General features: G+C 37.5%; 1 protein-coding gene across 1 annotated transcript in view; it reads right to left on the bottom strand.

Annotated features, from left to right (window-relative positions):
- The window catches only part of COL5A2 (collagen type V alpha 2 chain), a 114,389-nt gene that overhangs the window by 21,824 nt on the left and 77,018 nt on the right, over positions 1-15,547 (bottom strand). Inside the window, exons 14-30 of the mRNA XM_080622052.1 lie at positions 15,161-15,214; positions 14,121-14,165; positions 13,274-13,327; positions 12,512-12,556; positions 9,291-9,344; positions 7,676-7,774; positions 7,145-7,189; positions 6,940-7,038; positions 5,823-5,876; positions 4,662-4,769; positions 3,570-3,623; positions 2,740-2,838; positions 1,871-1,924; positions 1,272-1,370; positions 1,109-1,162; positions 959-1,012; positions 414-467 (exon numbers count right to left, since the gene is read on the bottom strand). Of these exons, the coding sequence (XP_080478178.1) occupies positions 414-467; positions 959-1,012; positions 1,109-1,162; positions 1,272-1,370; positions 1,871-1,924; positions 2,740-2,838; positions 3,570-3,623; positions 4,662-4,769; positions 5,823-5,876; positions 6,940-7,038; positions 7,145-7,189; positions 7,676-7,774; positions 9,291-9,344; positions 12,512-12,556; positions 13,274-13,327; positions 14,121-14,165; positions 15,161-15,214 (1,125 nt within the window). The remainder of the gene's footprint in view (positions 1-413; positions 468-958; positions 1,013-1,108; positions 1,163-1,271; positions 1,371-1,870; positions 1,925-2,739; positions 2,839-3,569; positions 3,624-4,661; positions 4,770-5,822; positions 5,877-6,939; positions 7,039-7,144; positions 7,190-7,675; positions 7,775-9,290; positions 9,345-12,511; positions 12,557-13,273; positions 13,328-14,120; positions 14,166-15,160; positions 15,215-15,547) is intronic.

Here is a 15,547-nt window from a genome sequence, read left to right as displayed (position 1 = left end):
ACTGCACCAAAGTGTTTTCCCTGTTCTAAATGGCAGCCTTTCTTTAATGTTAATTTGTAGGACAAAGGCATATCAGCCCTAAAAATAAAGTTCTCTATTAATAGAGGTTGACTTAATTAATATTTTATTATCAAAACAATTCTTTGGCTCTGTATTTGACACATCTTTGGAAAATCTTCAAATTAAAACTGAAAAACAACAAAGGTTCTCTCGGGATACAGAGCTGGTATTTAAGCCTTTGCCAGTTCAGTTTAGCGCACAGCTGATGTGAAAGCTAAGTATCACTCATTATTCTTAACATCGCTGCCTTAGTTCTGAAATTGCATTTTGTTATACATCACTTGTTCGAACTTCTCCAATTTAAGTTGACATCATTTTTTAATCTTTCTTTAAAAAAACATGAATGCACGTACCTGAAACCCTGTAGGACCTGGAGGGCCTTGTTCTCCTCTTTCTCCTGCTAGACCCTACACGAAAGAAAGTAGTAAGTATACAGCAGAGGAATATAGGCAGGCCTCACAATTTTTCTTCTCTCTGAATATGTATATTTTCAATTATGGGTTTGTTTATTATACATTTTTTACTTAACCCTAGGACAAGGCATACCCTATCTAAAAAATGTAATAAAATGTATATAATTTCTCTAAGATCCTCCCCCAGAAGTTCTGTGCTGGCAGGGAAACAGTTCTATTGAAACTAAGGAAGCTAGGAGTATGAACTATGAGAAAATTTTGCTCCTTGCTCTATTTTTGTAACGGTCAGTAAAAGGAATTAAACTACTAATATATTATTCAATACAAAGCTTCCCATTTTCTAGGAAAAAAATTTCTTTAAATGTTCTTGTGATTTTTTTGTTTGGAATCAACAACTGGCATGAAGATAGATAAAAAGAGAAGCAGAAGAGCAATGAATGGATGGAGTGACTGGCAGGTAGGTAGAGTGGTAAAAGCTGACTTACGGGAGGGCCAACAGGACCAGAAGGACCAACTTCGCCATCTTTACCAGGGGCTCCCTGAATTAAAAATGGCATAGGAAGTATTGTATAGTGAACATATATAACAGAAAAGCATCATATTTTGTTATCATTGCAAACAGCAGTCGCACTCACTCTCTGTCCTGGGACACCTGCATTGCCTGCTTCTCCGGGTTTTCCAGGATCACCCTGATATGCAGAGTTAAAAATTACTGGGTTTAGATACTGTTTTCATCTATTAAGATATATGCAAATGTTTAAAGTTAAACAGATCTTGGGTACCAGGTGCCATACTCACACTACTACCCTTTGGGCCAGGAAGGCCCATGCTGCCTGGCTGACCTCTGATTCCAATTGAACCTGCCGGACCTGGACGTCCATCTTCTCCAGGAGCACCCTGCAGAGATAAAGCATTTTCTACATTCAATTATAAATGTATTTATTCTTATGAACTTATTTACCCCTGTAAAATGTTTGTGTATATATATATATAAAAAAATATCAATCTAGTTTGGCACTATAGTTATCAATCAACGTGTTTTTAAGGCAGACACAGCTGTAGCCATACTGCTGAATTTGACTAAATATTATGCAATTTTTATAATAGAGCCACTATGTACAGATACTTTAGTGTTTTCTTGAAGAGACAGAAAAGATACTGAGTTCAAGATGGCTTAAAAATATTGCAGCAGCTGCTAAACAACAGATACTGCTACAGAGGCAAAACTAAACGTACAGTATCTGTACTAATTTTGGAGCCAGGAATCTGAGGTGAACAGTTAGAAGATGAACCTTCAGAAATCAAGAAAACTGAAATTAATAAAGTAATTTCAGTGAGTTGGGACCCTTGAATTAATCTGGCATTAATTGAAAGTACTAAGTTTTTGTGTCACTTACCAGTGGGCCAAGTTTTCCTTCAGGGCCTTGAACACCTGGATTTCCTGTCAAACCCTGAAAGTGGGAGTAACATTGGTGTTAAGGTTCTGCATATAATTCTAGAACAATAGAGAAATGCAAATAAATGCAAAAGACATGCTCAGTTACTACCATAGTACAAACTTTTCTGTATCAAAGGTGGTCATCTTTGTCTTCACTTTACAGCTTCATCCCCCACTGTCTTTGATCTTCCTTTTTCCTATTCTTTTTTTCCCTATTCTTGCTTTTACACCTCTCAAGCTTCTCACAGGCTCATCTTTATTTCTGCCAACATTATTTTGGATGAGGCCTTGGGTGGCATGGTTTAGTGTGAGGTGTCCCTGCCCATGGCAGGGGGGTTGGAACTAGATGATCTTAAGGTCCTTTCCAACCCTAACTATTCTATGATTATCTGAACTGTAACATCCCTTTCTCTCCTTTTGTGATATTCCAAATTCTCCTCAAATACTTTTCCTGAAAAATTCTCCAGATGACATGCACCACTCAACTATGTAAGATATCAATCACCAGCTTAATGAAGGTTGGACTTCAATTAACTTGGCCCTTAGTTCATGTTATCTGTGGCAACTATGTGCTTTACAAGCACACCCCCTTCAGTTCCACTGGCTGGTCCCAATCAAGGTTATTTCTCCTTCTTCAGAGGCAAGTGGAACGTGTGCTTACCAACATCAGCAGGAAGACAGACAGATGTTTTGGCCTTTACCCTTTAAATAGCTCCACTGAAACAAGTCTGTCCTTCTATAATAGCTTCTTAATTCTGCAAAGTTCATTGTTGCTTTCTGAAAATGAAAAATGCCGTGGTTTATAGTGTACTGCTATTAGTTCCTTACCCTTGCACCCGGGAGGCCAGGTTCACCAGGACGCCCAGGATCTCCCTGACCTCCTTTAGGACCAGAAGAACCTGCAGGACCACGCTCTCCTTGGGCACCCTAGAAAGATACCATTAGGCTACAAGTTAAGAGGTGGAACAGCAACAGTAAGGGAAGGTTAAATAAGACAGGTATCTTCTATTAAGGATCTATTTTTTTGCAAACAGAGTTCCAAATAATTAAGGCTTATTATTATTATTATTACTACTGCTACTATTTTCCTAAATTATTATTTAAAAGTTGTCTCTTCAATAAAAAAAATAATTTCAGAATTTTAGAATCCCTGTATTTTTACCAAGTCAGGAATTTACAGAAACACTAGACCAATAAATATGTGAGTCAGTTTCCTGGAAGTGTTAAAGCAGTTAGGAAAGCCAACGACAGATGAGCACGTCTGTTCAACGGACAAGTCTATAAAAACAGTCCACACACAAAGAAAAGGCTTTCATATAGTTACCTACTACAGAGCAATACACAAAGAAAAAAATAGTAGAACAGGTCAAATCTATCCATATTTAAGCATGAGGGAGCATTAAGTCAGGGACAAGCAAGCAAAGCTGAACATCACAGGAACTGAAAGTGATTTTTCCCAAAAAACTTTTAGCCTCAAAACATTCAAATCCCTTTTCGGCACCTGTCAACTCCTTTTGATCCTGCTTCCAGTGATTTTGAGGATCTGCCTATATGCCTAGAAGCAGGCATTTTTAATGGAACTCTTTCTTTCTATATATCTCCATGTATGAAAATGTAACAAATGATCTAATAAAAGATGGACACTTTCATTTCATTACCTTTGGTCCAGGCAAGCCATCAGAACCTGGAAAACCACGGTTACCAGGAGCACCCTAAAAAAAGCCACAGATATGGGATGATTATCTTATTTTTTACACACCTTATTGAAAATAAAGTACTAGATTTAGGGCTTGGGGTTTCAGTTTATTTCCTTACAAATTCCTTACTTCAATACTTTAAACTTGCCTTTTTTACCACCTGGAGTGATAAAAATGTCAGTGCTTCATTTTTGCATGCTGAACAGCTTCTTCTATGTGAACAGCCTCATTGAAAGCAAGGTGACAATTTGTACAGGGTTAAGAAGAAATCTGAGATTTGCCTGTCATATCTCCATCATTTCTCCTACCATACTATCTGGGGCACTGAATCCAGAAATGAAAGTATTCAGTATTAAGAAGAAAAAAAAAGATAACGGTGTCCTGGGTTCAGCAGTAGCAGTCATTTTTCTCCTGTAGCTGGTGCAATGCTGTGGTTTTGACTTTGAGCCTGAGAACAACACTGATAACACTTAGTTGTTGCTAAGTGATGTTTACTCTGACCAAGGACTTTCTGAGTCTCGTGTTCTGCCAGGGAGGAAGCAGAGACAGGACACCTGACTCAAACTAACCAAAGGGGTATTCCATATCACAGCATGTCATGCCCAGTATATAAACTGGGGGCAGTTACCCGGAAGGGCTAGATCGCTGCTCGGGTCAGGCTGGGTATTGGTTGGCGGATGGTGAGCAGTTATATTCTCTTCCTTTGTTATTTCCCTTATCATTATCATCGTTGGTGGTAGCAGTAGTGGTTTTGTGTTATATCTTAGTTACTGGACTGTTCTTATTTCAACGCATGGGAGTTACATTCTTCCGATTCTCCTCCCCATCCCTCCAGGAGTGGGAGGAGGAAGAAGGTGGGGAGTGAGCAAGCGGCTGCGTGGTTCTCAGTTGCTGGCTGGGCTTAAACCACAACAAACGGTATGAAACTACTGTTAGGAAAATAGTTTGACTACACCCAGAACTAACCTGTGAGAAAACTCGTGGTTAGCTCAACAGGTTTTTTTGGCTTAGCATTGCATTTCTCAAGACATATTATTCCTTTGGATTGCTTACCCTCTCTCCAACAGGACCCGGTGGACCTACTGACCCTGGATCACCTCGAGGACCTCTTTTCCCTTCTTCACCTATAGGGCCAATGGGGCCCTGAGGACCTTGTGGGCCCTAGTGAAAGTAAAATATTTAAAAAAGACAAAATTACTGTTAGCTTACAGCTTCTCAGGTACATTGGAAAGGACTGTCTTCTAAACATGATTAACATTTTTCCAAATAAAAGAGGAAAAAAATTAGGGTTTGAATTACTTTAAAAGTGCAGCTTTTCAGCATTAGTTTTTCTCTGTTACAATGTTTATAATTTTTCAGTAAGTGTACTTCGAATAAACTAAATCTGCAGTTCAGCTGTATAGCACTTCTAATAGTCACCTATTTGGTCAGACACAACAATTTATATTTACTATTCTCAACTGGGCAAGCTGCAAAGGATCCAAAATTCAGTGAGACTCTAGTAGAAATCCTGACAGTCAGTGGAAAGGAAATCATTACTTTGTCTGTATGTTTCTGTCAGTTATTACATGGTCATTCAACTAGTGAGAGAAAAACTAAAGATTGATTAACAAGTCAAACTGATTCTAACTCTGCAGAATCACTTTTCTTCCAAAATTCACATGATTACAGCATAGAATTAGCCATGTTCTCAAATAATCTTTCACAAATATTAGCTATGTGCTACACAGCTCTTCATACCATAAATATATAAATATTTGTATTATTTTAATGTATGAAGAAAATATAATTAACATATACGTAACTGCATAAGTATAAATGTATTAAATACCAGTGTAAAATAAAAAGGACACTTTTATTATGATTAGCTTGCAGACCTGTGCTCTTAAATGTCCAAGATCACATGAATCCATTTCATAGGAGATTGGGAAATTGGAATACAGTCATTCTGAGTGCCACAGAAACCTCAGCAGATGCACTAATAGTTTTTTCCATCCTCGAGTATTGTAAGGCCTATATTGAGTAGGCGACTAACCAAAGGACCTGCTTCGCCAGTCATTGTTAGTACAGTCTAGTCAGGTTCATTTTGGTTTGTTCCACTATAATTACTCTCATGATTATGAGCATCAGAAGTGTCTTGAAAAATTTAAGAATCTATAAAATATTCATACAAGCCTTTGTGATTTCTTTTCATCTTACACAATGCAGACTTACAGGTTCACCTTTGGGTCCTGCTTCTCCCTTGAAACCTGGGACACCTGGGTCTCCCTGAAAATACACGAATAACATCCATAAGGTTAAAACTCTGCATAAATTTTTTGACCATTTTGTATTATGCTATGAAACAGAAAAACAGTTTCTAGTTTAGTGACTAGCTGTAGGCAATATAATAGATGCTTATAATGTTTTGTCTTTCCCCTTAGTGTGCTTGTTTATTTATATATTATATGTATATATTTGTTATAAAACAAACTTAAATTTGACAATTCCAGGAAATAACAGTTACTGCTTGTCCAAGGTTATACAGACAGTCTTTTTTTCTTAGACCTTTAAGAAAACAATCCCAGTATTTTGGACAGACAGCAGATTCACAAGACCCAAGTTTTGGCATACTCACTAACATGCTCTTAACTTATTTAAAGCAACCCCACTGTTAATCATAGAATCACAGTATGGTTTGGGATTGGGTTGGAATGGAAGTTAAAGATCACCTAGTTCCAACCCACTGTCATGGGCAGGGACACCTTCCACTAGACCAGATTGCTCAAAGCCCTGTCCATCCTGGCCTTGAATGCTTCCAGGGATGGTGCAGCCACAGCTTCTCTGGGCAACCTGTTCTAGTGTCTCACCACCCTCACAGTAAAGAATCTCTTCCTTATATCTAATCCAAATCTATCCTCTCTTTCAGTTTAAAGCCATCCCCCCTTGTCTTATCCCTACACACCCTTGTAAAAAGTCCCTCTCCGGATTTCTTGTTGGTCCCTTTAAGGTCTGCTATAGGTCTCCCCAAAGCCTTCTCTTCTCCAGGCTGAACAAGCCCAACTCAGTCTGTCTTCATAGGAGAGGTGCTCCAGCCCTCTGATCATCTTCGTGGCCCTCCTCTGGACTCACTCCAACAGGTCCATGTCCCTCTTGTGCTGGGAACCCCAGAGCTGGACACAGTACTCAGGGTTGTGTCTCATGAGAGCCAAGCAGACAGGGAGAATCACCTCCTTCCACCTGCTGGCCACTCTGCTCCTATGCAGCTCAGGATACGGGTCACTGTCTTAGTTTCATAGACTGACACATTTGCAAGACATGACAATTTCGACAGAGCCAAAGACATCATTACCGGCTGGCCTCGAATACCCGGCGGGCCAGTACTGCCTTGTGGTCCTGGGGAACCAGGTGGACCTGATAAACCAAGGGGGCCTCCAGTCCCTGGAGATCCCTACAGATAGAAAGAAAAGCAAGTACAGTAAGGAAACATAATAAAAATAAGAAAATAAAGTGAATTCACTTACATGATTTCTTCAACAGGTGATAGGATTACTTACAGTAGGGCCCTTAGCACCTGGGGAACCATCCGTCCCTTCAGTACCCTACAGATAACATACCAATCATTAAAATTAATTCTAATGAAAAGGATATTGATAACAAAAGCAGATGATGATAATTATTTTATCCACTTTAGAAGACCAATAAAGTCTGGTCTTATAAGACAATAAATTAAATAAATACAGTAACACGTATGATCTACTTGTGTAAATGCCAATTGGAGTAACAACGCAAGCAAGCTAATGTGATTCTTAATCTTTAAGATCTTAAGTTTAAGCTTTAAAGTACTTCTAGGATTGAGACTATATAAAGCTGTGTACCTTTCAGTTTTCCAAGTTGTTTTAATTAATTAATGAAAAGTTATTTTCAACAAAATAAGCACAAAACAAAAGAATGAGACCTTTCCGTTCCTGAGAAAAAAGTAATTTGAGTACAAATCAATGTCTATCAAGTTGGGTTGGGTATTAGAACTCCCTACAGACAAGCAACACACAAACTAAGCACTGAGGAACTCAATTTAATATACTTACAGGAAGACCTTGCGATCCAGCTGGGCCCTGTGGACCTGTTTCACCTCTTTGTCCTTGAGGACCTTCAGGACCTCGAGGTCCTGTTGGACCTGCTTCACCCTAAGATTTCACATGAGAAAACAACTGGAGATTATTTTGCTCTAAAAAGTAGTGCTATGAAGTAACTAAGGAGGAATACTGATTTTATAAAAAAAAAAATTCAGAATTTTCAATAGTTCGTTATCCTTAAAATACATTTTTGCTTACCTAGTTCTGCTTCTACTAATTTACTCTTATGTGAATGTAAACTTTAAAAGGACAAACAGAATTTTTCCTCAATGTATACAAGGACAAGGAATCTTTCTACAGAGAAGTAGCACTATAACACCCGTGACCCAGATCAGATAAAATAGTTTAGATAGACATCGCTCTCTAAAATCTCAGTATGTATCCATAACTCGGCAACTTTTTTTTAGCTTCAGTAACAACTAAAGCTTAAGATTTGGAAATCATAACACATCTGGGGGTTTTTTGCACAGTACAGATTAACTGACTGTTGCAGCACTGTATTAAATCCAAAATCCTTGTGAGATTGGACCAGATGCTCATATAAAAAAATTCTTCCTTTGAAACCTCTTTATATAGCAAATTTGCCTTTTGGAACTGGTGGCTGTTAGTATCACGTCTTCATAGCTGAAATACACACATTCATTGTATAGTCTGCTTAGCTTTTTCGAGTTCAACACAGCTCTTCCAATTTTATATCATCTGATGATCAAACTTGAAGACAGCTCCTGCTTTCCAAAGTTTCCATTGATTCATCATATGACAGCTTCTCCAAACATTTATTTAGGTATTAACTAGTGCTTAGCCATACTAAAACATTGATGACATGCACTAAAAGGCCTATCATTTAATTGCATACATTATGTTAATTCTCTTATTAAGACTTGTTCCCAAAACACCCTTTTGTGAATGCATCTAGCTTCAGAACACAAAACATCTGCTGAACTTGGCTACCTGACTGATTGGGAGTTTCTTCTTACATAATTTTTTCCTATCATGTTTCAGGATTGTAAAGGAACAAAGAGGAGCAACTGAGTGGAGGACAAGTACAAAAAGTGTAAGGAAGTTGTATGAACCATAAAAAGGTGGTAATTGTCATGTGCTCTATGATTATGAACTGCAGTACATCTCTGATAGGGTTCAGGCATTTGTCTTACCAGTCCAGGTCATCTCAAAAAGTGTCCTCAGCTGAAACTAGAAGTTTCAGCACTATAAGGTACTGCTTAAACACTGTCTTAGACTAGTTCCTACAACTTAACTTGTAATAATGCATCTTGTTATTCTTTGAATGCACTGGACAAGATTCCTGAGGCACTGCATGACAACCATCTTATAATCACCCCTTAGCTCAAGCAAAAATGAAAGCAATGACAGCATCCTAACTGTGGTAAATAGCAACTGCTTCATTTGGCCTCTGATTTCTATCTTCTGTCTCAAGGTCTTGACTAAGATTGATTTCACAGCAACTCTTAATGATCTGTATACATGTCAGTCTCAACCCTGTGTAGCCTAGCACACATTTTTTATTCTATGGACTAAAGACATATTAACAAGGTATTTTTTTTTTTACCTTTACACCTGGAGCACCTGGAAAACCTGGAGAACCAGTTATGCCAAGTGGGCCCTATAAAAGACAGACACAAAGCTGTAATTCTACAGTTTAGATTACAGATTAGTATCTAATCGCTGGGCAAACATGGTTCTGGGATTAAGTGTATTTTTTAGTTATAAAACATTTGTTTATAACAAAACAAAAATAACAATCATTTTTCTAAGTGATACAGATCCATTTTATAGAATTGTGGTGCAGTATTTTAATGATGTACTTACTGACTTCAGCAAAGTTACAGCTCTTGATTCAGTTATTAATGCACAAATTGCAATGTGTACAGTTGACAATTACAGCAATTGTTTTTCAATTTTAGTTTTTAACAAACTATTAATATCCTCTTTTTAGATCTATGGTTTTGTGGTATGGAAATAAAAAGATCAGATATTTGTTAAAGGATCACAATTCGTCCTACAGAATGTAGCAGAGTTTCAATTCTTTCAGACTTAAAACGGTAATCTAGAAAAAAAGAGAAATACAAGCCACATCTACTCTAAAATAATTGGATTGCTAGACAAGATTTTTGTAGTAAGCAACAAGTGAAAATGACAAGTGGAAATATAATTAGAGGCTATGCAACTTTATGCCCTGCTTCCTACTCTTCTGCCCCACTGAGTTTCCAAAATTCACAGCAAAATTCATTCACAAGCTTTAAAACACAGATTTTGTATCAAATTTTCAAGGCTGTATAGACACATACTGCAGAGACTTTACTGCTTGGATCTTTGTTCAGAGATAGGCAGGTATTTCTGGAAAAGGAAATGGAGGAGAGGACGCCACACCATGAAACACAGTGCTGTGCAGAGGTACACCTTCAGCTCCTGGAGGCAGTGTAGCTCTTCCCAAATAGCATTATATCTTGAGACAGTCGATGCTGTGTCTAAGAAGGGAGAGGCTGAGCAGAGCATAGTATTGAAGTGACTACACAATTGCTGTATCTAGAGCAGAATTCTTGGGGGTGCTGCAGAGTGTAGGTGTACCTCATGTGGCTGCAAGGACATGAAGTATGGGGCTGGGATGAAAACAGCTGGGGCTGCATTATATGGCAGACTGTCCAAACTCACTAGAAAGCAAACTTTAAGTGTATACACTTGAATATACCTGTACGCTATGATACAAACCTTGTTCTGCTAAACAGAAAACTTCCAAATAAGGGCTTTTCACTAAATCTGTAAATTAAATTTCATAATGCTTTTTGTGCTGAACAAGGCATTCAACAGATTTTTCTACTGTATTATAAACTCTCTGGATGGCGGCACACAGTGGTTATTAATATTCACTACAATACTGCTCCCAGATGGTTCTTCTTTATCTTTTCCTAACTTTCTTTTTTGTGCAATATGATGCATACTGTAAAAAAAATGTTCTATGTAATAAAGCTCCACTGACAAGCTTAATAAGAACAATCTGTCCCCCAGAGCACTCATTACAGACAACATTTCTGCCACGACCTTGCATGGATTTCTACAAAACTGATGTAAGAGCTCACTAAGGATATTTTTGAAAACTTATGTCTCAGTTTATTGGATCACAAATGTATGTCTGCCAAATCTCTCTCTCATTGCAGGAAGAATTCCAGAATTATGCTGTACTACCTCACTGACCCAAATAACAATGCATTTCATTAACACTTCCTCCAATGAGAAACATATGCATTAAGTACCACTGTCTTCCTTATGACACTACATGGAATTTTACCAAAAATGTTAGCCAACAAGATAACAAGTCCAGCGAAGCTGAGCTCATATATTATGCCAAAGAAAAAAATTCAAGTTTCAGGTAGAATTTCATAGCTCAGGACCCAGGTTGTTTTGTTGTGTTTAAAAAAAAAACAAACCCAAACAAATAAAAAACTAAACAGTTTCAGATACTGAAAAATCTTTTAATTGAAAGTTTCTTCTAATGAATTACCCTTCACTCATGATACACTAAATAAAGTAGTTTTGCAGCTTCTAGACATTTATATTTTTTGTTTCCATTACAGTTAATTATTTCGCAATGAGGATTTTAATAAAAGACTCTTTTGATTAAGATGACACAGGGAAATGAATTTTTCTCAGGACTTATATCACTTCTAAATAAAGAGTATGCAGGGAATGAAATCTTAATTGCAGACAGTATGCAGGGGTTTGAGGGTTTAGGGGTGGCGTGGTGGTTTTGGGAGGGGGGGGTTGTTCTTTTTTTTGTTCTGGTTTGTTTTCTGGGGTGGGATGTTTTGAGGGTTTTGGTTGGTTTGTTTATACACAGAGTGCGAAAGGTTCAGGCTGTCTGCATAAACGGACAGAGACTGTCAACCACATCCCAAAAGTAATGCTTTGAAAAAAAAGGAAATAAAAAAGAATGCCACATTTTTTAAAGTGGAAGCGGACTTTGCACAAATAGTACAAAATCATCATAAGCCTTCATTTGCAAAAGCAACACATAATTAACTGTTTGTATGTGAACAACCACACTGGCTTCCTAATACTCATGTGAACTCACTCAAACACATTTTGCAAATGTGCTGTGAGACCCAATTGTAGGATTGAAACCACCACCCTTTGATACACTGACATCCACAGCTTAAACAGCTCTGTTGCAGTTGTGTCAGATATTCTGCAGTCATGCAAGCTTTCTCAGTTTGGCAGATATTCAGACATAGGCTTCTGTTTCTTCAGTTCAGTGTGTGTCTCTCCATATTTAAAAGGCTATGGTTTACACATTTCTTACAATCAATTGCAGGAAATGCAGTGAAATGCATTTTTTCTTGCTGAGAATGGGTACAATCTCATTTGCCAACTTTGTATGTGAAGGAAGATAATATGTAATTATAAACTGTTTTATATTGCAGTGTGTATCTTTAACACACTTTTCTCCCTACAGTATGGGCCTCACTTCATGAAAGCAGCAAAGCATCACCTCTCCAATGAAGATGCTAAAGCCTACTCCTCTGCAAATTAAAACCTTCAGATGAAGCAAACTACAGAGTATTATTTCTCAGAGGATATCACTAGAGCTAAAATAAGTAGAACTAGGAACCATTCACAGATAATTCCAGGTGCCCTTGACTGTTACCAGAAACTGCCAACAATTTTCTCATGCTTCTTCAGGTAGTATGAGAAGGAAAGTGATTATAATATAAGGTAACCACCATTATAAGGTGGGGAAAAAAAAAAGAAAAAACTATTAAGAAAGAAACTTACCATTGGCCCTGGCTTCCCAGGCATACCATGCTGGCCACGTCCACCCTAGATATGAAAATAGACAAGATTTAATATACATGCTCCCCTTCAAGTTAATAGATTTCTCTTTTCAGACAGGCCAGTAGTTAGACAGTCTCATTGTATGAGCACATAACGTAAGTGAAGCACATAAGTGTCACAGGGAGAAATTCCATAAAAAACAATACCTGACACTGGATGTAAAGCAACTGAAAGAAATTTCTGCTCAATTATGATGTCATGTCAAAGCTAATCCCACTTTTTGTTGAAAATCAAAATATTTTTAAGACGGTTTTATTACCAGCAATTAAGTTATAAGACTTAATTTAAATTGAAAGTCTAAACTTTCATTTTAAACTTTCTCCAGAAAAATTAATATGTATTATTTCTATTTCAGTAATTTTTGGTGAAAATAGCCTTTCACAAGAAAGTTCATAGAAATGACAATTTTGTGTCACAAAAATATCAAGTGTGGTGAGCTACTTGGCCCTGTGAGCAGCTCTGGTATAAGAAAGCACCATATAGCATTCTTCGTTCAAAACTGTCAGCTTTTAAAATTCAGAGTAAAAGCCTCACCCCACAAAACTCTGTTCAGCCCTAACTTGCTTAAGCTAGAGCAGAACTTCCCATGGAATTGACTAGCAGTTACAGGAATAAACACTTCCTTGTTTTACTTAAATTGAAATCCCTGAGCCTGGGAGCAATTTAAGTAAAACAAGGAAAGAGAAGGAAGATCTTACTTACAGGGGCACCCTGTGGTCCAATTCGACCTCTTTCTCCTGGCATTCCTCTAGGTCCCTTGAAGAGAAAACAAAAAGCACATTATTTAGGAACTTATCATGGCAGAACATAAAATAGGGAAAACAGTTCAGTTGATTTCCCCCTGCCACACACCCCCACCCCCATAGTGGAGAGAACACATGCCACCCTCTCTTGTTTTTCTCTTCTTTGCTTTTTTAACATACTTCCTTTTCCTTTGCATCGTTTTACACTGCATCACTCTCCAGTGATTTTCTGCTCAATCTTCTTCATTTGCTTTTATCAACATGAATAGTTTTACTGAGACTACAAGCACATCACAGATGATGTGAACAACAGTTACAGAATCAAGCTGTATTTTTTCTCTCCGGCAAGTAGCTTATCTTGTCCTACAGCAGGAAATAAGTAGCAGCTTACATAAACCATTGCAGCCTCACAGGCTTGCCCAGTGGAAATATAATAGTCAGTGATTTCTCTTTTCCTATTTCAACAGTATGTCTAATTTTAAACACATTAGAATTCTGTACATACTCACCAAGGACACTAATGCAATCTCATTATTTACTACGTCTCATTCATAAAGTACGTTCCACTTCAGGGATATTACATTCTGCATGACACCAGATAGTGCTTCACAGAGAGATGTCATCATCAGAAATGTGCTTTACTTCCAGAAGCACCAAGAGTCTATTTTTGCCATGTTATGCTGCTTACAAGTATTAAGTTGTCCAAAACAACATCTGAATGAAAACTACTCATTAAAATTCATATTGGCAATAGCATTTACAATCCTAAAGCCATTTATGTAATATCCAGTGCATATGCCACTCACTAGGGGACCTGTTGCACCCATGGCACCTGTTGGTCCAGATTCTCCCTAGAAATGGAGATGAAATTACACAATTAGAGGAAACAAGTTAGAGGAAAATGGAGTTACATGTTTCATCCCTGTGCTCCATGTTTATGTTAGACCTAAGAGGCAGATTTGCATGTCTTTAATCTTAAGGAATAGTTCTGTCCCACCCGTAATTGTCATCTAAGGTTTCAGCTTTGAGCCTATCTTGAAAGGATTGACTCCAGCTGGCTATCCTGTGTTACCAGTGCTTTGAGCTGATGCTGTAAAGGTGCTGCAGTACCAGTGAGAGTCAAAAATTCTAAGAGAACAAAATTGCTAGGTGAAAAATAGTCAGTTGGAGAAAATATATTCTCTCATTTCCCCAGTGCCTTTTAAGACATAGTTTCTTTTAAGCCAATCTCTAGTATTACAGTCTGAAAGAGGGGAGTCAGGTTTTAGTTATGCCTCGCGATATGATAGGATTTGATGTGATGTTATGTTTTGCATATTATATTGTCATATTATATTGTCATATTATATTATATTGTCATATTATATTACATTACATTATATTAAAAAAATGTTTAAAAACTGTTTTATTATCTCGCAACTTGGTCACATAAAGACAACAAGAACCACAAACTGGTCAAGTTTGTACAAAATCACAAGATTTGCATGTGCTCTTAGCTAACAGGCTTTGTTGTCCGTAGTATTACGTATGTGCCACCGATGACAACTGTCATTTGTGTATCAATTCTCCCAGTGATATTTTACAGGCCTAAAACTGAGCTCCAGCTGAAACTGACTGGCACTGTTGAACAATCTTCTTTATAAAGCCCAGATATGTCATTGTATAGCATTTTATATGAATCAAATGCACAGTAGGAATGGGCAATTCCACTTAGCCTCTCCACTTCATATAAGTAGCACTGACAGGAAAGGCTTCAAAGCCTTGTCCAAATCATCTACTATCTTTCATTATTTTGGCATTACAGAAAACATGCTTAAGCATCTAGTTCTTTGGGCCATGAAAATACCTTCGCTCCAGCTGCTCCAATTTCACCTTTTGGACCGTCAAGTCCTTTCAATCCCTGTAAGTTATAAAAATATAGGAAAATTACATTTACATATGTACAGATTGAGAGCATTCCTACTATTGTTGTTAAAATAACTCAATATTGGTGTCAAGAATGGATCTGAGGTGGCAAGAATAAGAAAGGAAAAAAATAAAGGAGAAAAAAAAAGATGGAATAAAGCTTTTAAACATTTCCTAAATGCAAACCATTTGTACAAGGTACATTTCCTTGGATTTGGTTTCCTTTCTAAAACAAGAACATTAAAAAGAAATATCCTAAAACAACAAGGAGGTGGCTCTGAGCCATAGGAAACCTATTTATTCCTCTCCAAAGTAAAATTCTGGCCAG

Source organism: Psittacula echo (assembly GCF_963264785.1).
Source record: "Psittacula echo genome assembly, chromosome: 6".
NCBI classification, from domain to species: Eukaryota; Metazoa; Chordata; class Aves; order Psittaciformes; family Psittacidae; genus Psittacula; species Psittacula echo.
This window is presented reverse-complemented; position numbering and strand designations above follow the sequence as displayed.